The following is a 23,417-nucleotide window of genomic DNA, read 5'->3' as shown; positions in this document are numbered from 1 at the left end:
CATTTGTCTAAACTCCTGCATTGCTGGTAAATACATCCATTCAGCTGAGCTGTATGTGTTTGTGGCAGAATTGAGGGTGTTGTCAGTTTGATTCTAAAGCATCTTACATGGTCTGAGTGCTGACTGGTTAACGGCAAAGAATGATCTTGAACTGCTCAGCGCTTGTGGAAGGATCTAGACTTTGTTTGCTTTGTTGCTGTTCAGTATCCTCTCAAAATGTGTCCAGCCTCTCATATAGGATTTTAAATCCTGCCCCATTTCGTATATTGGCAGACTCAGAGTGAATCTGAAAACTTGCAACAAAGTTGAAATGCATTTTTAGTTCCTCTGAGCCCCAGAAGTTCTGAGCAGATTTTGCTTACCTGAAGGAGTGTATCCAAGTTCTGAAAAAGTTACAAGTCTTATATTGGATGCATTTGGGAAAAAAAGTACCCTTAAGAATTTAAACCAGATGGCTGCTGAAAAGCTCCATATTCTTATATATTGACTTATAGGATTTTTTAAGTGTTGTTGCTCTTTAAATGTTGATTTTTTGTTTCTGTAATATCACAAGAGCAAGCCCACAATAACATAGTTGCTTGAAGTAAAAATTTTTTACACTGTGCTGCTTTTCTTGAAGGACTTTCAGGCAGGTAGACAGGTCAATAACTTGTTCAGTCTTTTCTTCTCCTCCAGATGTTGAGGTCCTGAGGGTAGAAAGAATCCAGCTGATCGATGCAGTCTTGAATCTGTGCACTTATCACCATCCAGAGAATATCCAGCTACCTCCAGGGTAAGACTTATCACCTAGATAATCTTGCTGTGATCTAGCTCACCTTGTGACTAACATTCCGAGCTCACAGATTTTAAGATGCTTTTCTCTATTAAAATTTGTAATAACAAAATTACAAGGATTTTCAGGGTCATGTTCAGGTGGGTATTTCTCTAGAGCAATCAAGACCCGAGTTGTGGAATGTACTTTGGTCTGAAAGAACTGACCTTTCTGCTATAGAAATCTTCAGCTGAATCCTGCTTTCCCTCCTGAAAGGATTTATGTGTGTGGGGGTGTCTCTTTGTTGGGAAAAGCACTGAACTGGCATGACTGAATCTAAACAGTGCATGATTAAGGAGAAAAGCAGACTTGAGATGGGCTAAGGAACCAAACTTGACCGCTTATCCCTGTTGGTGTTTTTTTGCAGATACCAGCCTCCAAATCTAGCTATTTCTACTCTCTACTGGAAAGCCTGGCCTCTTCTGCTAGTAGTGGCTGCATTCAATCCTGAAAATATTGGTGAGTGTGGACATTTCTCAGGGTACCAGTTCTGCTGCAAAAATTAGCCAAGGTGCTTTCTGCACAAGTCTGGTTGCTTGTGTGAAAGGCCTGTGCTGGGTTGGTGAGGTGACTGCAGTTAAATAACTGTGTATCCCTTGTGGGTGAAAAATGTGTGCAGGTGGGATTTGGACCACATGTGGCTGGAGTTGCCTTGTTTGTACTCTGAGTGTTATGAGCTGTTCTCAAGTGAGTTTGTGTTTCCCCACCTTGCAATGTGTTAGAGTATATATAAAGGCTCTATTTTTTTCCTGTATTCCTTATTGTTCTTCTCTGCTGCAGGTCTGGCTGCATGGGAGGAGTACCCCTCTCTAAAGATGCTCATGGAAATGGTCATGACCAAGTTAGTATGCTTAAATCTCTACATATATCAAACAGGCCACTGAAAACACACATTTCTGAATTAAGATTGTGCCATGCAACTCCTTCCTTTCCAGTGGGACTTGTGTCAAATAAACTGGCATTAACACTGCAGTTGGAGTGGGAAAAGTGCCTTCCCTCGACAAAAATATTATAAGCAAGGGAATAAAGCTGTGAAAAAGGGGGAGGGAGATGACTGCTGTGCCTTGCTGAGAAGGTCTCAGTCTCCTGGCTCCACTGAGAAACTGCTTGGCTTTTTCTATGTTGTCTATCGGAGCTGAGGTCCTGTGTTCTTTCTGACTGGTTCATGAATTTTGAATAGAACAAGATAACCATTTCCTTTTTGTAAACTTATTTTCTCAGTAATTATTCCTATCCTCAATGTACCTTGACGGATGAGGAGACACGCACAGAGATGATTAATCGTGAACTTCAAATCTCCCAGAGAGAAAAACAGGAGATTCTTGCATTTGAGGGTCATCTGGCAGCTGCATCCACAAAACAAACAATTACAGAAAGCAGCAGCCTCTTGCTGTCCCAGCTGACAAGTCTGGACCCTCAGTAAGTAGCCTTCTGCATTCTAGTATCATCATGAAATCCTAGTTAACAAGTCAGGAAACCCTTCTCCTCCACAGGGTGGTTGATGTGGGGAAGAAAACCCCTGTGGTGTGGTAGCCCATGGGATCACAGAATCATAGAATGGTTTTGGTTGGAAGATCATCCAGTTCCAACCTGCCTGCCACCTTCCTATAAACCCCTCATGCACTACAGATCTGACTGATCCTCATCACATCAGAGTGAAGGCCTGTCAGCCTGTAACTTGCTGTTTCTGTGGCAGGGGCCCCCCTCGCAGACCTCCGCCACATGTCCTGGAGCAGGTGAAAAGCCTGAACCAGTCTCTTCGCTTGGGCCACCTTCTGTGTCGCAGTCGCCATCCTGACTTTCTTCTCAACATCATCCAAAGACAGGTGGGCTGTGGTGGGACTGGATCCCTTGCCTCTGAAACTTCAGCAGAGTGAGGGGCAAAAGGAAGCCAAGCGAGATTCAGGGGAAGGTGGTTTGTTGCTCAGGAATTAAATGATCAGTGTGCTGCATCTATGTTCTGCTGATCTTGTTACTCTCATCCTTCCCAGGCCTCATCACAGTCAATGCCATGGCTGGCAGATCTGGTTCAGTCCAGTGAGGGCTCCTTGGATGTCCTGCCCGTGCAGTGTCTTTGTGAGTTCCTGCTTCATGATGCTGCTGATGAATCGACCTCAGGTGAAGAAGAAGAGGAGGGTGAGAGTAAGGACCAGCGTGCCAAGAAACGCCAGGTGAGCATTCTCTTGGGGATCCCTTCTGTTACCTACTTCCTGTGGATCCCAGATTTGATTTCACTGGACAGACCAACTTATCACTCCACAGAGACAACAGAAACAAAGGCAGTTGCTTGGACGCTTGCAAGACTTGCTGTTGGGACCCAAAGCAGATGAACAGACAACCTGCGAGGTGCTTGACTACTTCCTGCGGCGCCTGAGTTCCTCCCAGGTGGCTTCCCGGGTTCTGGCCATGAAGGTGAGCAGAATGAAAATCATCTTGACTAGGGTCTGTCTGAAGCCCAGGGCAGAGCACTAGGTTATCTTGAGTCCAGAGCCAGCACAGTGAAATTGTTCCATCTCATCCTCCTCCATTGACTTGCCTCAAAATCCAAACTCCATCAAATACACTTCTGCTCCCTGCTGCTCAGAAGTTATTGTTCAACAGCTAAGTTGTACTTAAGATAGAGCTGGATTTTACCTTGTTTCCTGTGGAGTTCAGGTGTAGGCTCAGGAGATTGTGTGCCATGTGGAGCAATTGGCAGAGGCTGTTTGTGAGCGAGTGCCTGGTGCTCTGGAGCATAGACAAGGCAAAGAGAATTGCAGGAAACCTCACAAAGATCATGCTCAGACTGAAACTTCAAGCAGGGTATCTGTCAAGAAAACACATTATATGAGATAAAACCTGTTGTGTGCTGCATTTGGATCCTTCTGTGGTGTTTGAAGCATGTTTCTGTTATATTCAGTAATATGAAACTAGCAGTCCAGCTGTGGCTTCATATGCAACAGCTGTATGTGTGTGACTTGTGCAGGGCCTGTCCTTGGTGCTGTCGGAAGGAGGAATGCGTGATGGGGAGGAGAAGGATCACCCCATGGAAGAAGACTCTGGTGATTCTGAGCTGCTGCAGGGATATCAGTGGCTGCTGAGAGACCTCCCGAGGCTGCCACTGTTTGACAGTGTGAGAGCCACAACAGCTCTGGCCTTGCAGCAGGTGGGTGGAAGCAGCTGAAAGGGAGTGTCAGGCTTGTTCTTTTTCTACTAGTGCTGAAACAGATCTAAACAAACTGGATCTGGCTGTGATACTGGCATGTTTGTGTGCTTGCAGAAGAATTTTGCTTATGCTGGTGCTTGTTTTCATTAAATCCTGATTTCTAATGAAAGGAATTCTCATTCTAGGCCATCCACATGGAGACAGATCCCCAGACCATCAGTGCTTACCTGGTGTACCTCTCCCAGCATGCCCCAGTGGAGGAGCAGGGACAGCACAACGACCTTGCTCTGGTGAGAGGAGGGATTGTGTGGGGGACACATGGCATGTCCCAGGACAGTGGTAGGCATGGGACTTGCTGTACCACCAGGATGAGTTCTGGGGAGTGTGTTACTCCGATAACTGCATGTTTGTGTCTGTGCATGGGTTGAAAGGCAAACCTGTGTCTTTGGTTTATATAAAGAAATTGTAATCAGAGCCATAACCTCCAGTGCAGCAGCCCAGCAGCTGGAATGGGTAATGCAAGAGTGAATAGTGTTTTGATGGAAATCCCACTACCTGGCAGTGTTTCATAAATAAGCAGGTGCTAAACCTGCAGTCATATGTGTTTGGGAAGAGAATGGGAAGTGAGGAACTTTAGTGGTGAGTTGTTTCTGTAACCAAAACTAGATTTCTGGGTTTATCTGTTTGAGTGAGTTTTTTTCTTTTTAGAAAAGCTTTTGGTGATTTTTTTAATAATGATTTTTTTTTCTTTTTTCTCCCTGGGTACTTTTTTGTTGCTTTTAAGACTTATGTGCCTCTGTTTGGATACATGGGGGAGGCTGAATGATAAGCATCAGGAAACCTTTGTCTTCAGAGAAATGCTATGTAAAATGCTTACTTTGTATTGGGGTGCCTCAGAATGCATCTCTGCTCCACTGGGGCACTGTAAAATGCATGCAAAGCACTGGCCTTTTCCCTCAGGTGTCAGTTCTACTCTTGACTCCACAAGCTGATCTCCAGGGTGGTGTGTACTGGGCTGATGATGGGAACTGGAGAACATGATGCAATGAAGCAGTGGGACCTGGCTGTGTTTTGCAGTAAAGACCTCCTGGATGTTTTTTCCCTGCAGGATGTCGCCCGGCTGATTGTGGAGCGCTCCACCATCATGTCCCACCTGTTCTCCAAGCTCTCCTACAGTGCTGAGTCAGATGCAGTGCTCGTGGCTCTGCTCTCCATCTTCTCCCGCTACATCAAGCGCATGCGGCAGAGCAAGGAGGGCGAGGAGGTGTACAGCTGGGTGAGTGCCTCCTGCCTTGCCCCAGCAGGTCACAGAGACTGGGCAGGTTATCAAAACAGAAGCCCTTAATGGGTTACTCCATTTGAATAAACCAAGTCCAGCTCAAGAATTCCCTGATCTAAAAATAATTAAATTGTGACATAATATCAGAGCGAAGCCTATGTGTTTGTAAAATGCCTTCTTAACTTTTCCCCAAGTATCTTTTGTGGCCACTGTTGGAGATGTTGGAAACTATGGTCTGAATAAATTTGTCCGTTCTCATGTTCTTCTTTCTCTCCCCACCTTTGCTCATCCTGTCTTATCCTGCCTTTTTCCAGTCAGAGTCCCAGGATCAGGTGTTTCTTCGTTGGACTAGTGGGGAAACAGCCACCATGCACATCCTTGTGGTCCATGCCATGGTTATTCTCCTGACACTGGGGCCACCTCAAGGTTGGTGAAGTATGCTCAGATTTTTTTGGGGGGTAATGGTCAATACAGGATGGCTTTTCTCTATCTGCTGTCTCCTAGCAGGTCAGACTGGTGTTAATCCTACTCACAGGCTTGACCCTTGCAGTACATGTTTGTAGCTGTAAGATTTATCAGAATATTGCTGCAAAGAGTTGTTTTTGGTTGGGTTTTTTTTTCTTTCTGCAGACAGCAGGAAATACTAAAACAATGTTGTGTTCTGGTGTATTGATAGAGAAGAGCAGGGTGTCATAGATGCTTGTGAACATGGGAAATAATTTTTAATCCACTCTTAAGCAGGGGATGGTGATTTTTATACCTTACTGGATATATGGTTCCCGGAGAAAAAGCCCCTTCCTACTGCTTTTCTGGTTGACACCTCCGAGGAGGCTCTGCTGCTCCCCGACTGGCTGAAGCTGCGGATGATCCGCTCCGAGGTCCCACGGCTCGTGGATGCAGGTGAGCCTGTGGCATGTTTGTTGGTGTTTCAAACTCTGCTGAAAGGAAAGGGAGAAGCTTTCTTGCTCAAGTGTGCCCAGCCGTCCTGTTTGGATGCCTTTGGATGTAGCCATCTGTCACTGTTAGTTTTCAAATAGAGAAGCAAGTCTGAATGGATATTCCCCTTTCTGTGTATATTAAAGGAATGGGAGACTCTGAATTGAGGTCCCATCTCTTTTACAACAATGCAGATGGAACTAAGCTATGCAATCACCAGACAACAGGCACAGCACTGTGGAAAGCTGTGCCTAAAGGATGTAAGCTAAACCTCTGGTTATTCTGGTCCTTGTACCACTCGTCAGGGTTCTCTTTCTTCTTGGTATTCAGAGCTTTCATCCCATTTTACTAATTAAATGACAGCTGTCTATAGCCAGTGATTGAATTATTCAATAATTCCTGCCTGCAGCCATCAAGAGATAGGGTGGAAGTTATTTTTTAATATGAATGATTGCATTACTGAGGTTCTAATAAAATTAAACAGAAGATCAGATTAGCCAGTGAGTGAATTAACTGGAAGATGCAATAAGGCGGCAATGATTTGCAGAGGAAAGAAAATATAGTAGGCAGCTGTCAGACTTCTGGCTTTAGGCTCTCTGCAGCTCTGTCATTAATGTGTCACTGTTGGTCCAGACAAAAGCACAAAGATCAGGTAATAAAGATGACCCTCCATGGGCAGTTCAGATGTCTGAGGACTCAGTGTTTGTCTACTTCAGCCCTGCAGGACCTGGAGCCACAGCAGCTGCTTCTCTTTGTTCAGTCCTTTGGAATCCCAGTTTCCAGCATGAGCAAACTTCTGCAGTACCTGGATCAGGCAGTATCTCATGACCCACAGACGCTGGAGCAGAACATCATGGACAAGAGTAAGAGCTGCAGAGGAGGCTGACTAGGCATTTAACTTTTTCTTGAACTGTTTCCATGAGTATCTCCTGTGACTTCCTTGGAAAAATCCAAGCTAGTTCAGCAAACTTCGTGCTTAGGCTGATTTGGCAGCTTGTTGTCACTGTAGACACCTGGGTGGCCCTTGGCTGTATTTCCCAAAATAGAGGAGGATTTTTTGGTTTGGAATGTACAAAGTCAAAAAGTACTTTGGAAGGTACTTTGTAAAAGAAACAAAGCTTTCAAGGCATCATGTTTACAAAGTCTGTGGGAATAGCAGATTCTCTTGTCTGTGGAAGCTGTACAAACAGCCAATTATGTCCTGCTTTAATGAAGAGGGCAAGAGGATGATGTGCTCTTATTTCTTCCTTTTTTCAGACTACATGGCTCATCTTGTGGAGGTTCAACATGAGAGAGGAGCAACAGGAGGCCAGACTTTCCACTCCCTGCTTACTGCCTCCTTACCAGCCCGCCGAGGTACTGCCTGGGATAGCCTAAATATCAAAGTCACCTTCCAAACTTCCCTCCTTTGTTACTGTTGAGAGGAACAGGCAGAGATGTCTTAAAAAGCAGGCATGTTGTAATAAACCAGCAAGCTACAGTTAGACACCAGTCCTTGCTAGAGTTTTTTTGCTTCTGGCAAAGAGAGAAACTCCAGTATTTTTAGAGTTTATTACATTGAGTCTTTCTGAGTCATATGGAAAAGTAGGTCTTGCTTGGAATTAAGAGAAAAGCTGCTGAATTCCTCAGTAGTTAGAGACTGTAAAGCTGAAGGTGATCTGGTGATCTACCATAACAAAATTTTCATTTCTTCCCTTTTATTCCTCTTGCAGACAGCGCTGAGACTGCAAGGTCAAAATCTAGTCCTGAAAACTCTCAAAGTCAGAGTCGGATCCGGGCCTTGAGCCAGGTCCGTGTTCTGGGCCCAGAAGATGATCTGGCAGGCATCTTGCTGCAGGTACTGTTATAACCTCCAGCTGAGTAGCTGCTTCCCTGCAGCAGCTTTACTAAATCCATTTCTCTTATACTTGCATCTTGTGACTCCTTATCCTGCAGTGTTTGCAGGCAATAAATATGAAAGCCCTGATGCAGTGAGGCTGTGCCATTACAGCCTGGTGGAGTTGATACTGGCAGGAATTTTCTCATATAATTGGAACGTGATGTGGCTTTTGATCATGCCTGCTACTGTCAGTACCTACTGACATGTTGCTGTCTCTGCACCTTGTTTGTTTTGTGCATAGTGCCTTTCCTCTCAGCAGTGGATGCAGGATTTGTGAAATGCTCACAGGGCCCTGGCAGCAAAGCTGTGTGCAAACAGCATTTGTACTCTGGCTTGTCTGCTTACAGAGCTTCCCTCCCTCCACTGACTCCGGAAGGAGCCTACAGGGAATTAATTGGCCGAGTCAGTTGTTGGTGTTTGGGTAGCAGGATTCCCCTGCAGTGTCAGTATTGATAGTCGTGTTGAGGTTGCAGAGATACTGCTTATGTTCATGTGCCAGGCACTAGAATATAGAAAAAGCTGTATCATAAGGTTCCTGTTAGCCTACAATCAGTATAACTGTACAAGGTAAACCGCTCCTCTGCCTCGGGGTGTTCATGGTCCAGTGTTTGCCACAGTCCAGCAATCCTTTCATTGTCTGTCATAAATGTACTCCCTGTTGTATCCCCCCAGCTTTTCCCACTGACCCCGGACCCGCGGTGGCAGAACTCCAGCCTGCGGCCACTGGCCCTGGCACTGCAGCAGTCGCTGGGGCAGGAGCTGGCCCACATCCGCCAGGGGGCCAAGCCAGAGAGCGGGGTCACGGCCAGCGGGGTCACGGCCAGCGGGGTCACGGCCAGCGGGGTCACGGCCAGTGGGATCACGGCGCGGCTGCTGCAGGCCGTGGCCGCGCTGCTCAACTCCGCACACAGCGGCGCCCTGGTCATGGCCATGCACCGCCACCACTTCATCTCCTGCCCGCTCATGCGCCAGCTCTACCAGTACCACGTGAGTGCCTTTGGGAGCATTTCATAAAGAGGGGTGAGGGAGGAACGGGAAATCTGCAGGGCATCTGCTCTGCTGTGTGCACACTTTGTAATGCTCAGCTCAGGTTGCCTGGCCATGGGCATTTGGATGCAGGCTGGCCACATCAGCCTGGCACTGCTGAGATTACCTGCAGAGTTAGTGTACCTTACCCAGCCTGGTAACCGTTTTATGGATTTACAGCTATAGGTTTCTGCTGGTTTTGGGATCTGTAATCTGTGCTGTTCTGCAGCGTTGGACATGTCTTGCAAGCCAGGGCATTTGCAGACAGTTTGAGAGCTGAAGTCTAATTCATAGAGTCATAAAATGGTTTGGGTTGGAAGGGACCTTAAAGATCACCTAGCTCCAATTCCTCTGCCATGGCCAGGAGCACCTTCCACTAGACCAGGTTGCTCCCAGACCATCCTACCTGGCTTTGAACACTTTCAGGGATGGGGAGACCAGAACCTCTGGGCAACCTCTGCCAGTGCCTCACCACCCTCACTGTAAAGAATTTCTTCCCAGCGCTCCATGCCACAGGACACTGCCTTCTCCTCGCTCTTCTTCAAAGTGCTCATGCAGATGCTGCAGTGGTTGGAGAACCCCGCGGTGGAAGATGGTCCCCTGCGAGCTCAGCTGAAGGCCTTTGCTGTGCAATACTCCTCAAGGCACAGGATCAGTGATGGTACTGGCACTGGGCAGCTTATGGAACTCAGAGGGGACAAAGTGGGACAAGAAAGAGACAAACAAAACTGCACCTGGAGTAGGAAGTGTTGTGGGCAGCCTATTAGACAGGTGTCATAAGGAGTTACAAAAGTAGCACATTGTGCTGCAGAAACTCTTTGAGGCTGTGAACAAGTGCCTTAGCCCTGGGGGCTTGCAATAGACACCTGGTAGCATCTCACCAAGCACAGCAGATCTCTCAGGGAAAACTTAAAATTTCTCAGGCCAGGAATCCTGTGTGAGTTATAGTTTTGGTAGATGAGCATGCAGGAATGCCTCTGGAACAAGGTCACATCATGACTTGAAGAGTTGTTTATTGTAAGCCATCCCTTGGGATCAGAAGCCTAACCAAGAGCTTGGGCATGGAAATGGGTTTGTGGTTACAGAGCTTTTTCTTAGCCACATGTCCCTGTAACATGCAGGAGAGTTGTCAAGGGTTGTGGTGGCCATAAATGGCAGTAGAATGTATATTTGTATGTTTGAGTAGTTGTGCCCTGGAGCCACATGGGAAATCTGTAGGAGGGAAGTCTGATGTGGGGGCTGGCTTGTCCCTGTGATGCCAGTGCTGTGATTTTGTTACAGTGCGAGGTGGCTTCTTGCACCTCACAGAAGCGCTTTCGTTCCGTCGTGACCCGGACTTGATCAGCTCCACCGTCTGTGCCATCATTGCAACCCTGAAATCAGGAGAGAAGTGTAATGTGGAGCCAGAGCTCATCAGCAAAGGTATGGATGTCCTTCTGCTCTCCTTTGCAGCTTGAACTTCCATCCCAGCAAGACAGTGCCTAGTGTGCAGGCTGTGGGAATCTGCCTTGTCCCTGGATCAGAAAATGTGAACTCATCCAGGCTTGGGTCTATCCTGTATCACTTCCTTTCCCCCACTGTGTGTGGGTTTATAAACTGTGATCTGGGGCTCGGATTAAGTCTCTGAGCAAACCGTTGGTTTCCACTAACAAAAAGAAATGGAAGCCTACTATCCCAGATAAAAATGTCTTCTCTCTTCCTCACTGAGCCTGGCTATCAGGAATAATACTTGCAAGGTTCCATACCTTTCACCACATCCTGAAGTTAATGAGTGGCATCTTTCTCCCTCTGCTAGTCCTCCAAGGTCTGATTGAAACCCACTCTCCATACCTGGAGGAGCTCCTGACTGTCCTCTTCTCAGCTAATGTTGAGACCAGGTGTCCTGCCATGAAACCAATTGCTGTGGTGTGCTCCTTGTTGCTCCAGGACAAAGAAGAAACACCAGTAAAGAAGGAGGTGGAGAGTTGCAGGTGAGCCAAGGCAATGATGGGAATTCACAGGTAGGTCTGGGTGCATGGTATCACCAGTGACACTGGCCTTGCTTTGTCCACAGTGCTGATTCAGCTTGGCCAGGGCCTGCCTCTGGCCTTCTCAATGACTGGCTGGAGATGTTGGACCCAGAGGTCATCAGCAGCTGCCCTGATCTACAGCAGAAGCTACTGTTCTCCTGGAACAAAGTAAGAGTTGTTGGGCAGAGGGACTGCTGTGATGAAAGGACTTCCTGGGGTACTGACCTGCACCTGGAAACAGGGCAAGGGCTAGTTTTATGTTCTGCCAAGGTTGTTACTGTATGAGTTCCAAAGCAGTACAGGCTGACTAGGAGGACAGTTCTGTGCAAGGCTCGCATTTCTCAGTGCAGGGCTTATGTTTCCTCTTATCTTTATATTTCCTCAGCTATGTTCTTTTAAGGACTTCAAAGTGCTTTACAGACACAGCACGGTCCTATAACAACCCAGCCAGCTGTGTTTTCGTTGGTATTTTTGCAGACAGATGAATAGCTTGCCCAAAGTGCCATGCCAAAGCCCAAAGTGCTTATCTAAAGTTAAAGCTGAAACTGAATTTCACATCTGATGCCATGTTCTCTGAGAAAGTGCTGCCCTAAATCCTCGTGCTGTCTGTCCTCCTGGATTATCATCCTTCTGCAATACACATGGCATCTCCTACAGCCACCTTGCTATCAGGACCTGTTCATTACATCTCTTCCTCTTTTGGTGCTTCCAGGCAGGGTCCCAGGTGCCCTCCTTCCGACCATACCTCTTGGCTCTTCTGACTCACCAGTCCAGCTGGAGCACACTGCACCAGTGCATCAGGCTTCTGCTTGGCAGGAACAGGGAGCAAAGGTGAGTCTTGTTTGTCAGGCCTAGCCAAGGGATTGTGTTGGGCAGCTCTGTCTGTCTGAGAGAGAACAAGACCTGCCATGTTCATGATGTGTCTGCCAGGAGATGTAAATCAGCCAAAAATAGACTTTGTGAGAAGGATGCAGATTTCAGTCCTGCTGATTTGTGTACCTTGATATAAATATTACCTACTGTTTGATGGAAGCAGCACATAAAGATTTGGCTGTGTTCTAAACAGGAAGTGCTAATTGTGGGTAATCCATCTTGCATTGCCCTTGTTGGTAGTCTTTATTGAACACAGGGTTTGCAGGATGGCTTGGATAGCAAACTGAGGGCTGTCTCTGTACCTGGGCAGGCTCTGATGCATCTTTTGGTTGTACTAAACTCTATTTCCAGTCTTTCTCTAACCCTTTATTTACATCAGCCTCCCAGTTTGATCTCTGCAGCAGCCCTAGCTCTGAGCTTCTATGCACAGCTTTCAAATACTAAAGTTCCAGTGTAATAGTATTGTTACAGTTATGGACCAGGAAATGCTAAAACCTAATAACAGCAATACTTCTAAAACTGGTAGTATTTCAGATTATTATTTTATTCTTAATTTCTTGTTCAAAATTAAATTACTTTCTCAGTTCAAGGTAACTGCTGTGATAGGGACAGCAAGGTCATTGGTCTGATTGTACCAACTGTTTGTGTTGATGACCAACTCCTGGCCTTGGTGTAAGGCTCCATGTAGCCCCCACACTTGCTGAATGCCATTTGTTCTGTTCTGTACCCTGTGCTGTGCTTATTGCAACAACTATTTAGTCATAATCTGGGAACAGAACCAATCCCCTTCTTGGGACTTAATAGGTCCTATTTTTACATTTGCAGATGTTTCTTTCTTCACAGCACTCATCATGTTTAGTGATGCTTCCATGTATTCGTGTGCTGCCCGAGGGTTGTGTTGACTCTAATTGCAAATCTGTCTTCTTTTATCTTCTGGCAGGTTTGACCCAACTGCATCCTTGGATTTCTTGTGGGCCTGTATTCACATTCCTCGGATCTGGCAGGGAAGGGACCAGAGAACTCCTCAGGTATTGGTTCAGTTCTTCCAAGATTCCTATCTGGATGGTGTGAGAGGCAATGTTTTCACAGTGCCTGATTTTTACATGGCCAAGAGGTGGCTGGAGTGATTCAGGTGCAGTGTGCCAAGTTTTCTGCCTGTACCTCAGCTGATTACTTAGCTGCTCTGCTGTTACATATTACAGTGGCAATTTAGAGTCCAAAAAGCTGATAGGAGCACATCAAGTTTGCCCACTTGGCATTTTCCCTGCAGCAGTTGCCACAATATCTGGTAAAGGCACAAGAGAGTGGCAAGCAAGCTAAAACTCAGCATGGGATAATTGCCATTTTACAAAGAAAAGGAGGCTGTGTCACTTCTCCACAGAATTTCTTTGGTTTGGTGACTGAATTATGCTTTCTGACCCATTACACATGCTGAGATGGAAGTGAATGAAGAAGTAGAGGAGGGGTAAAGAGATTTTATTTCTGGCTGTGATGCTTTCAGAGCTCTAGATGTGGGACTGTTCTTAAGTCTGGTTCTAAGATGTTCTATTCCAGTCAGGGAATGTGTGACTAGAAGGATCTTGGGATTTCGTGTGGAATAATTTGGGGTGTCCTCTTGCACTACAGAAGCGCCGTGAGGAATTTGTGCTCCACCTGAAGGCATCAGAACTGATCAGCATGGTGGAGCTGATCCTGGCTGAGGCAGAGACCAGATACCAGAACACTGACGAGGCCTCCTGCACACTCATCCAGTCTCGACTGCCCTTGCTGCTCAGTTGTTCTCATGGAGACCTTGAGAACGTCAAAAAAGTAACAGAATATTTGACCAGCTGCATCCAGCAGTGGGGAAGCAGGTGAGGGTGCAAATGAGGAGCATTGTCTGCTGGAATTGTAGTTCTTGGGCACAGGCGGGCAGGTAATGGTGAGACTTGCCAGTATGTCTTCATTTAAGAATATCATGCTCCAGAGCCTGTATGAAAATGCACACTATCCTCCCTGAGGTTTGGGGAAATAACAAGTGGTTTTAAGTGGTACTCAGCCCAGGAAGCTGACTTCAAAAGTGAAATTTAAGGACCCTCTTGCTTTTAGGACTTCAGAATCAAATTCTTGACATGCTTGGGGTTTTTTTTTCTTTTGTTCTTTAAGGCAGTGGTTATTTTTAATTACTAGTTCCTAACATGAGATTTCTTGTCTACTCATCCCTTGAGTCACTGCTTGTAATACATCCTGCTTCTGACTTGCTTTCAAAGCTGAATGGAGACCAAATTATTTCCTAACAGCTATTTTAAGACTGTGGAAAGAACAGGAAGATGATGTTTTTGTGTCAGTGAAAGGAACTGACCTAATTCCAACCTTGCTTATGGTGATACTAGGAAAGATTCTAAGTAACTGTTGCTTTCTACCGCCTCCCAGTACAGAGTATGCCAGGGATCTCTAGGAGTTTCAGGTGTGTAGAGAACATGCTGGTTAGTCTGAATAGTTGTGGTCCTGACTTCTTTTCCAATTAGGATGGGGCTGACTGTGAGTACCACTCTGCACTGGAGATGTAAACAGAGCTTTCTTGTCCTGTGCCCTTTGAACTGCAGCTTTCTAACTCCAGATGGCCTCGTGATGGATCCCCATAGACTGTGGATGGATCTCTGTAGAAAGTGAATGATTTGAGCTGTCTAAAAGAAGCAAAGTCTTTAAAAAAGACTGGTTGAGATTAGTCATGTCTGTGTTTTCACATGCTCTGTTTGCCACATGCAGGAAGGGTGTTACTAATCTGATGGTTCTTGGATGTTTGCTGGTTGAACTAATGTAATAACTTACATCCCTCCCTTTTTCCTTTAGCTCTGTGGGGAAATGCTGCCAGGACCTTCTGCTGCAGATATACCTGCAACTACCTGAGCTCCTTGTGCCTATGCCCGAGATGCTTCTTACCAGTGAAGGAGCCAGAGACAGCAGCACTTGCAAGGTAAAGTTAGAGGCATAGGAAAGCCCCTTTCCAGTTGTATATGCAGAATGGGTGCTACCTTGATGCCCAGTTTAGAAGGTGAGGACTGGCAAAAGCTTCCTGGGTGACTTTGGTTTCTTTATTTTGCTTTTCTGTTCCCCTTTCCTGCCTGCACTCTCCAGATCGGAGAGTTCTGATGTGGTTTATTTTGCAGTGTCCTTCTGTCAAATAATATAAGCTCCACAAGCTTCTGTGTGCCAAAGGCTTCTGTAAGGCACAAGTGTGCAGGCATCTGATCCTGCTTTGATGTCTGTTGGGACTGTGGACTTCAGATCCCATGCCAGCTGGAACACTGCATGTGCTCACAGATTCTACCTGAAAATAATTTCTGTTAACCCCCCTGTGTAGCTGGAAAGGAATTGGGAAACACTGCTGGAGAGCCAGGGGCTGGTTTGTACATTAAACTTCTTAACAGTTTGCTCATTATTTTTCTTCCAGCTTGATGCCCTGGTTCACAGATTCATTAACCTCCTTGCAGACACCAGTGACTCCAAGTCATCCGAAAGCCGCGTGTGGGATGCCAATATGGCCTGCAGGAAGTTGGCTGTGGCTCATCCCATCCTCCTCCTTAGGTACCTTTCTCTCCCTGTGTGTGGCTGGGGCTTATTGAAAAGCATCCACCCTTGTCCTAGAAAGGGAACAAACTGGCAGCAATCTCAATGGTGGTGACAGAATTCACCTTCATGTACAGAAGTCAGGAGAAAAGGCAGCAAAGTTACATCTTTTACAGTGAGGCAACACCTTGTGTCTGTCAGGAAATAATCTTGGAATTGGAGACTAGGGAACAGAGTATGGGTGGGAAATGGGGCATGCTGTGTCTATCCATACAGGGATCAAGACAAGAACTCTGAGAGAGGATAAGGGATTTTGCCTTCCAGGAACTAAGGTAACATGTAACTTTGAAAGATCTAGGCCTAGCTTTTCTTGTTTGGTGTTTCAGGCACTTGCCAATGATTGCAGCACTGCTGCATGGCCGCGTTCACCTCAATTTCCAGGAATTCAGGCAGCAGAACCACTTGACCTTCTTCATCCATGTCCTGGGGATCCTGGAGCTGCTCCAGCCGCAGGTCTTCCAGAACGAGCACCAGGCGGCACTCTGGGACTGTCTCCTGTCCTTCATCCGTCTGCTGCTGGTAGGAAAATCCTGCTTCCTTCCGTGTGCAGGCTGCTGGCCACTAGATGGGGAAGCTCTTGTAACACAGGGCCAAACTTGGTGCTTCTCATTTGAAGGGAAAGCCTTCCTAAATGCCTAAGAACAAAAAAGTTCATTAAGTACCTTGGAGAGCTTGAAGAGGAGGCGGGAGATCAAGAAACTGCTCCCTGGTACGCAGAGGTGCAGGATGGGGCAGTGCTTTGCTACTATTTTTTTTGTTAACTCTCACCTTCTTGATCCTTTCCCAGAACTACAGAAAGTCCTCACGGCACCTGGCTGCCTTCATCAGCAAGTTTGTCCAGTTTATCCACAAGTACATCACGTGCAATGCCCAGGCAGCTGTCTCCTTCTTGCAGAAGCACTCGGATCCACTCCAGTAAGCTTCCTTATGCCTGTTAGCCCATGCACAGTCAGATTGCCAGGAGCTAATCAGACAGAAGACAGCAAGAGGATGTGACAGAGTAGCTGCTAATATGACACTTTTTAGCCTTGGCTCCCTTAAGTCTCCACTGAAATGAGCAGCATATCTCTTCTTTATAGGTGAAAACTGAGCCCAAGGAAGTCACATAATGACTTTAACTCACATAATGGCCCAAATGTTATATTGAGGTATTATAGTGCCCTGCAACCTTTCCAGAGGAGCAGCTGGAGAGTCTTTCCCCAGAGCAGTGGCTGCAGGGTCCCACCTACAAATAAGTGGGGAAAATGCATTTGAGTTCCAGTTATGAAGAAAGGAAAAATCTTGTTTCTTCTTCTGAGAAACTCTTCATTTCAGTGTACATATCTGTGCTCATGCCCTTATTGCTATTGAAAGCCAAACACACCACTTCTTTTTTCCCAGTGACCTGTCATCAGACAACAGTGACCTAGCAATGCTGAAGTCCCTCCTGGCTGGGCTGAGTCTGCCTAGTAAGAGTGGCATCTTGGACAGGGGCTCTGATGAAGAGAAGGATGGTGAGTCTGGGTGCGAGAGATATTCCAGCTGATAAACCTGCAGTATGTTTTGTAGAATTGGTGTTTTTGTGGGGTGTATACTGTGCTTGTTCTTGTAACAGCTCCATGTGTTTAGAGTGGAGAATGGCACTTGTATGCTCAGCAGTTTGGAACCCAGTATTTGGGATGGGTTAATTTGTTTTCCTGCCAGTGGTATCACTACTGGAGCAGAACAGCTCTTAAAAAGGGTGAGTTTCCTGGTCGTGGATTTTGCCCTTTTAATCCACACTTAAGGATTGACCTGTTGGGGGGGCTCTAAGGGTGCATCCATTCTTCCACTGTTTACAGCTTGCATGGGAAAATTATTCAGTATTAAAAGAGCTTGCAAAGCTTCCTCCTCAGTGTCAGCTGAGGGGGTTACAGGAGGTGCAGTGAGATTAGAGACAGTGTGAGAGCCAGGAATTGTATCTCAGCACTGCTGGTGGCTCATGATACACCACTGCACTGGTAGGGAGTACTGGCCAGTGCACAGGCTGTCAGGAGTGCCCTGCTTTCTCTCTCTGCCCCCAGATGAAGCAGCTGCTGGCTCTCTCCCCCTGGTCAGCGTGTCCCTCTTCACTCCGCTCACGCCGGCTGAAATGGCCCCGTATATGAAGAGGCTCTCCAGAGGCCAGACAGTGGAGGGTGAGTGAGGATCTGCTATGCAGACACAGGGCAAATGCACATATTTGTCAACCTTTTTACTTATCTGTCAGCAGCAGCCTGGTTTCCTGTTTCAGTCTTGTGTTTGGAAGTCTCCAGCAGTTAGGATGTTGTTCCATTTTTGGATTAACTTGTCCATAGCCTCCTGTGATTGTGTGACAGAGGCTTCCTATGATTCTGTTATCACTAAGCTCAGCAGTACTTCAGTGGCCCTTCTAGGCCATTTGAGATTGGCCCTTCTGGGCCATTTGATGGCCCCTTTGAGGCTCTTCAAGAATCTTTAAGCATTTTGGGAGATAGTATGAGTAAATCAAGGAGTGCTGCAGTTCTGAAGTGCTGATAGGAATGAAATACCAAACTGATGAGAAGCAGGATTTGCTAGAAATCCCCAAATGTCCTTCATGGAAGAAAACCATGTTAATCTGGCATATGGGAACAATAATCTCCAAAAGTCTTCTGAAATTACAGGTGTCCTGTGTTCAAACCTAGGCTGTGACAGTTTTCCTTCCAAGGTAGAATAGGACAAAAAAGTCCTGCCTGTACCCTGTCTTTTAAAGAGACACACTCTGAAGGCCTTTAGATCCAGAAGAAGGTGTTCTGAAACTGAAACCTCTCACCCCATTGCATTCCTTCCTCTGCTTGGGCAGGTTGGGATGTGTTGATCTGGCACATCCCTGGTCTCCTCCTTTCTGAAGAACTGCCTTTATTATGCTACCTCTGTGTGCAAGCAGGAAAACTTGATGGCTTGGGAGATTTGTTTTGTGGGGAAAAAGAAACGATTCTTTGCTGGATCAGTGAATTTCAGTCACCTTTTCAACCTGTGTCTTCTCCCAGACATCCTGGAGGTGCTGACAGACATCGATGAGATGTCCAGACGGAGGCCAGAAATTCTTGCCTTTTTTGCTGTGAGTATTGGTGTCTCAGACTGCCACTGGAAGGAAGAGATTCTTTTCACCAGAGTCTGTTGCACAGCCAGCTTAAGCACCACCCTCCCTCTGCTTTTTGGGTGGTTGTTGCAGCACCTTATAAGAAAAGTGTCCTCAGTTAGCCCTGCTGAGGGCAGACAGTATTTCCCCCCATTGCATACTGCCTCAACTATCATCTGCTGTATGTCAGAGGAAGAATTAAACCTCTGTCCTCTTCCCAGGGCAAGGAGAGAACAGAACAGCTCTGTTGAATAAGCTGGAAACTAGGGAAAACTCAGCTGTCCCACATGAAATAAGATTACAGAAGAGTACTTTAAAGTATTCAAAACCAGGATAATCTGTCTTACAAAAAGGGATCAGCCAGTACCTGCTGGATTTGGGTTGGGCTGGTTTGGCGTGGAGGGGGAGCAATGCCAGTCTGAGGAGTTTGTGCTCCCTGAATGGCCCTGTGATCCACATTTGTCCATCTTTCAGACAAACCTGCAGAAGCTGATGAGTTCATCAGAGGATTCCTGCCGAAACCTGGCCTTCAGCCTGGCTTTGCGCTCCATCCAGAACAACCCCAGGTAAGCACCACTGGAACTGAGGCTGTGCTGGCTGACCTGGGCTGTACTGACCCTGTCATGTTTCACTCCCAGCATTGCTGCAGATTTCCTGCCCACCTACATGTACTGCCTCGGCAGCCGAGACTTCGAGGTGGTGCAGACAGCACTGAGGAACCTGCCTGAATACACCCTCCTTTGCCAAGGTACGTGGAGATCAGCCACCTTTGGGGCATGGTTGGCCTCACAGGGGTCAAAGCTGGGGTCTTGTGCTCCCCTGGGAAGTTGCCATGGATTGCTGTGGCTTAGACCAGTCTGAGAGTACCAACAGTAGCTTTGGGCTGAGCTTCACAAGGGGGATTTGTCATAGAGACAAGGGGGGCTTCCTTGAAATAGATTTGCTCCCTTATGGTTTTCTCTGAGTTGTGACCTCTCACATGATCACAAACCCACAGAGCTGTTAGAGGGGGGATTGTGCCAAGTTCTTATGGAAGGGGAGATTTCTCATACAGCTGCAAATGCTCACACGGTGGTTGTTGGTGGATTGCTCTTGCACATGGAGCCCTGGGGCCAGTCCTCACTCTGCCTTTCTCTTTCCCAGAGCACGCAGCAGTGCTGCTGCACAGGGCCTTCCTGGTGGGCATGTACGGCCAGATCGACACCAGCTCTCAGATCTCAGAAGCCTTGAAGATTCTGCACATGGAGGCCATGATATGAACATGTGGTTCTGGGAGTTCCACTCCCAGAGGAATTAATTTAAGGGATTCATCAGCTGCATTACAACCCTGTAAGAAGAACAGTGTATTGCAACCCATGTTCTGGAGGATCAAAGAGGTGATGTGGTAGGCCAGACTGGGCTGGAAAAGAAGAAGGTGCTGACTGAAGATCAGAAAAGGGCAAGGATCAGTCTGGCTGGCTAAGATGCCATTATTGTGGGAGAAAAATCTCCTAAACTTTGTGCCAAACAGGGACCACTTCCTTCATGGGGTCTTGGGACAGTGGCTGTCGGTTTTTTGTTTGGGGCTTTTTGTGTCTCCAAGAAGGCAGAGCTGCTGAGAGAGCAGAAGGGAGTGAGTGGTGGCCCTTACATTTGAAGTGTCTGCACTCTCTGTGTTGGAGAGAACATGCAGATTTGTGCAGGGGGGAGACCACTTTGGTTTCTGGGGGTGGGTGGTTTTTTTATTTTATAATTAAAATTCTCTCTGTTTCCATTGTGCCTTTCTCTGCTCCCTTGGGCATAGCTTGACATCCTTTCACCCTGTTTTTCAGTCTCTTGTTACTTTAGACAAAACAACTCTGGAAGACCTGTCTCCATGGCCAAGTGCTCACAGGGCTCACTAGGCCTTTTGCAGCATATGCAAGAAATGGAGCATATTTGGAAGGATCAGTGGGGTACCATGGATGAGTTGGGTCAGTACCAGCTGCTGACAGGACAACTTTTAAGAGGTTCCTTGGAAAACTTTTGTTTAAAAACAAATAAAACAAACTTCTTGGTACATCTGCAAACATCCCAGCAGCTGGCCACTGTCGCAGTGGAGTCTTTGAACAAGCAACTTTGTTTTGTCTTTGGGATGTGCCAGTTCCTCCCTGTGACTCTTCTGACCACTGCTCTATGGTCCTTGCTTGCTGACAGGGGTGAGGGTTTATTTGCCAGTTGTCATTTGAGGACAGGAAATCTTCCTTTCCCCTGCTCCAGAGAAGTTACTGCTCTGTGTGCTTAAGAAGTTACTGCTCTCTGTGCTCTGCCTCACTTAATTCTAATCATCAGTTTGTTCTCACGTCATTTGTCTCTATTCCTCTGGTACTCCACTTGTTAGTAGAGAAACACTGTAGTATAGTAATGACAAACATCCTGGAGGAATTTTATCTGTATTTCCTTGCTGGTGGCAGGGACAGTTGTGACCTCATAGGTGGCTGGGTGGGGAAATAATGGCTGTTCTTGCACATGAGGAATACCACAGCTGAGCACTTTAGCTGGTGTGTCAAAATATGAATGAATGTCTAGCTGGTTCTGCAAAGAAATGGAGAAGAAAAGGGGGAGAACTGAACCTCCCATCAACTCTAAGTAGCCTTGTCTTTAAATAGAGATTAGAGCCATCAGTTATGGATGCAACATGCTCTTTTCCTCAGCAGCATCTGCTTTGCATCCAGAGCCACTACTGTGGCAATTAACTCCATATAAATTATGTGGAGGAGCAGCTGAAGGAGATCAAGTCAGTGGAATGGGTTTCCTGAGGGGCTCAGTGACAGCAGGATTAACGCCTGTCCAAGGGGAGCCAGTAATCTCACTGGGAACCCTTACCTTAGTCCCTTATCACACATCATTAAGGCACTGCTCAGTTTGTCAGAGCAGGGAGGTAGTTCTGTTGGTGCTGCTGTGGGCCTAGAGCAGCTGGGAACTTGTGGGACTTCCTGGAAAAGGGCTTATAAGGACTTTGAGTCAAGAAGCAAGGAAGATGTCTCAAGAGTGTTATTGTGCAAAGACAGTGAGTCAAACACGATAGTCGTGCTTTGGTAAAGATCTTCTCTGCAGCTGGGGCTTTCCAGGAATTCCACTCTGGAGCTGCAACTAGAAACATTTACAGGCAAAACCAAACAATGTGGTTGATCCCAAATTGTCCTGTGTCTGTTTTGCAATGCCTGTGGTGAGCAGACCTGCTCCAGGATGCCTGAGTCACAGGAGCAGGGCACACTTGGATGTTGGCAGAACTACTTCCTGACCCCCTCAGTCCAGAGCAGACAGGCTTTGCAGAGCTCTATGGAAAGAGCTGGGAAGGTGGAAGGAGCATCTCTTTAACAGCAGCAGCAATCTCCTTTTGGGAAATCAGGAAATGAAGCCAAATGGAGATGATGTGGGTGGAAGTTATTCTGCAGAACTGAGACTTCCCACAGATCTCCCAGTACAAAAATCATCATCTGTGATTTGTTGATCTCGCCTTTTTGCTGTGTTGAAGGTTCCCACAATGCATTTTCTCTGCTGCCCTCCTCTGCTTGGACCCAGTGGAGCTAAGCAAGTTGCCTTGGCTTGAAGCACATCATCAAAACCAGATCAGTGCTGAAAACAGGGCTGTCAGAGGGTGCCTGGCTGGGTGGAGACAGCTCAGGGCAGGGCCCCATCCCTGCTCTTGGGGAAGGCAGCCGTGACAGCTCTCAAATGGTTGGTGACAGTGGTACTGATGCCCTGACACTTGCCTGCCTGTAATCTGTGCTCTGTAATTTCCATCTCTGCCTGGCTGAGCACCTCTTCTCCTCCCATCCTGGCTGAGCTGACAGTGTCGCCCTTCACGGCTCATCCCAGGCTCCTCCTGGGGCTGGGGCCATCTTCTGTGTCTTCAAGAGCTTGTGCCTTGATCAGAAGAGGAGTGGTGAGGAGGTTTGTAGGGTCTTTCCTGGCCAAGCCCATGGGGCCCCATGACTCACCCAGTGCAAGTCACTGCTCCCATCTGCCTTACAGGCAGCACATCCCAAACTGGTGCAAAATGTTTGTTTAAACACATTTTACCATCATCTCCTGTAGTCAAGAGCTTTCTAAAGAGAACTGGGCTGCCAGAGCTGGTGTCTGGGGCTGGGGAATGTTTAACACTGGCTCATGGGGAGGCTTCTTCTCTTCTTAGATACACTGGGAATCCCTTGCCAGCTGTAGGGGGAGGCATGATGGGGAAAACTGGCCAAAGGTTTGTTTCTCATCCTGTGGCTGCACCCAGCTCAGGGCAAGGCTGGCTCTTGTCCAGCATGCACATCATGGGCCTCCACTGCTTGGCTGGGCACAAGTGGGCATCTCTAAGCTGCCAGCCCCTGTGTGGCTGGAATGTGCCAATATCCTGGAGGCTTGTGGCTCTTTGACACAGCTCTGGGCAAGGTTGTGCATCCCAGGAACTGGGAGGGGTATCCTGGAGCAGCATGTAAATTTGGTCATGAGCAGGGCATGACTAAGCAGGGAGGTGCCTGCCTGTTCTGCCTCAGTGGCTGCTGCCTCTGGGACATGCTTGGCATTGGGGAGCTGGACAAGTCCCACCACTGAGCTCAGAGGAAAATATGCCCAACCTGCTGTGCCAGCAGTGGAAGCACGGGGAGAGGTGTGCAGGTAACAGCCACCAACTGGGATTTCATGGCTAAAGGCTGATGTGCCAGCCATAAGAAATGAGAAGGGGTAAAGAGAAGCCTTACCTTGCAAGAAGCAGCAGGCAAGAAGTCTTGTGCAAAATAAA

The 23,417-nt window shown here is 47.1% G+C and overlaps 1 protein-coding gene and 1 long non-coding RNA gene across 3 annotated transcripts in view; one reads left to right on the top strand and one right to left on the bottom strand.

Annotated features, from left to right (window-relative positions):
* INTS1 (integrator complex subunit 1) overlaps nt 1-20,418 on the top strand; it is a 28,091-nt gene extending 7,673 nt beyond the window's left edge. The window contains exons 15-47 of one of the 2 annotated variants that reach the window (XM_068207034.1): nt 676-772; nt 1,179-1,270; nt 1,592-1,652; nt 2,033-2,230; nt 2,508-2,637; nt 2,803-2,982; nt 3,074-3,223; nt 3,777-3,956; nt 4,142-4,246; nt 5,065-5,232; nt 5,550-5,661; nt 5,977-6,135; nt 6,888-7,034; nt 7,429-7,527; nt 7,884-8,008; nt 8,723-9,037; nt 9,578-9,737; nt 10,358-10,498; nt 10,872-11,046; nt 11,130-11,253; nt 11,798-11,916; nt 12,899-12,986; nt 13,585-13,811; nt 14,791-14,914; nt 15,392-15,525; nt 15,894-16,086; nt 16,355-16,482; nt 16,948-17,060; nt 17,610-17,723; nt 18,576-18,646; nt 19,142-19,233; nt 19,306-19,415; nt 19,811-20,418. In XM_068207034.1, the coding sequence (XP_068063135.1) occupies nt 676-772; nt 1,179-1,270; nt 1,592-1,652; nt 2,033-2,230; nt 2,508-2,637; nt 2,803-2,982; nt 3,074-3,223; nt 3,777-3,956; nt 4,142-4,246; nt 5,065-5,232; nt 5,550-5,661; nt 5,977-6,135; nt 6,888-7,034; nt 7,429-7,527; nt 7,884-8,008; nt 8,723-9,037; nt 9,578-9,737; nt 10,358-10,498; nt 10,872-11,046; nt 11,130-11,253; nt 11,798-11,916; nt 12,899-12,986; nt 13,585-13,811; nt 14,791-14,914; nt 15,392-15,525; nt 15,894-16,086; nt 16,355-16,482; nt 16,948-17,060; nt 17,610-17,723; nt 18,576-18,646; nt 19,142-19,233; nt 19,306-19,415; nt 19,811-19,926 (4,547 nt within the window). In that variant the 3' untranslated portion in view covers nt 19,927-20,418. Of the gene's footprint in view, nt 1-675; nt 773-1,178; nt 1,271-1,591; nt 1,653-2,032; nt 2,231-2,507; nt 2,638-2,802; nt 2,983-3,073; nt 3,224-3,776; nt 3,957-4,141; nt 4,247-5,064; nt 5,233-5,549; nt 5,662-5,973; nt 6,136-6,887; nt 7,035-7,428; nt 7,528-7,883; nt 8,009-8,722; nt 9,038-9,577; nt 9,738-10,357; nt 10,499-10,871; nt 11,047-11,129; nt 11,254-11,797; nt 11,917-12,898; nt 12,987-13,584; nt 13,812-14,790; nt 14,915-15,391; nt 15,526-15,893; nt 16,087-16,354; nt 16,483-16,947; nt 17,061-17,609; nt 17,724-18,575; nt 18,647-19,141; nt 19,234-19,305; nt 19,416-19,810 lie in introns of both variants that reach the window. The other variant, XM_068207032.1, reaches the window with a different exon arrangement.
* LOC137483738 (uncharacterized) lies at nt 10,894-19,307 on the bottom strand. The gene is made up of 2 exons (XR_011004629.1): nt 18,551-19,307; nt 10,894-16,531 (listed from the first exon to the last, which is right to left on the bottom strand). It is a non-coding gene; the product is annotated as an uncharacterized lncRNA (long non-coding RNA).
* Nucleotides 20,419-23,417: the final 2,999 nt, after the last annotated feature.

The sequence above is a fragment of the Anomalospiza imberbis genome, chromosome 16 (genome assembly GCF_031753505.1).
Source record: "Anomalospiza imberbis isolate Cuckoo-Finch-1a 21T00152 chromosome 16, ASM3175350v1, whole genome shotgun sequence".
Taxonomy (NCBI): domain Eukaryota; kingdom Metazoa; phylum Chordata; class Aves; order Passeriformes; family Viduidae; genus Anomalospiza; species Anomalospiza imberbis.
The sequence above is the reverse complement of the archived record's forward strand: the minus strand, read 5'-3'. Positions and strand labels throughout refer to the sequence as shown.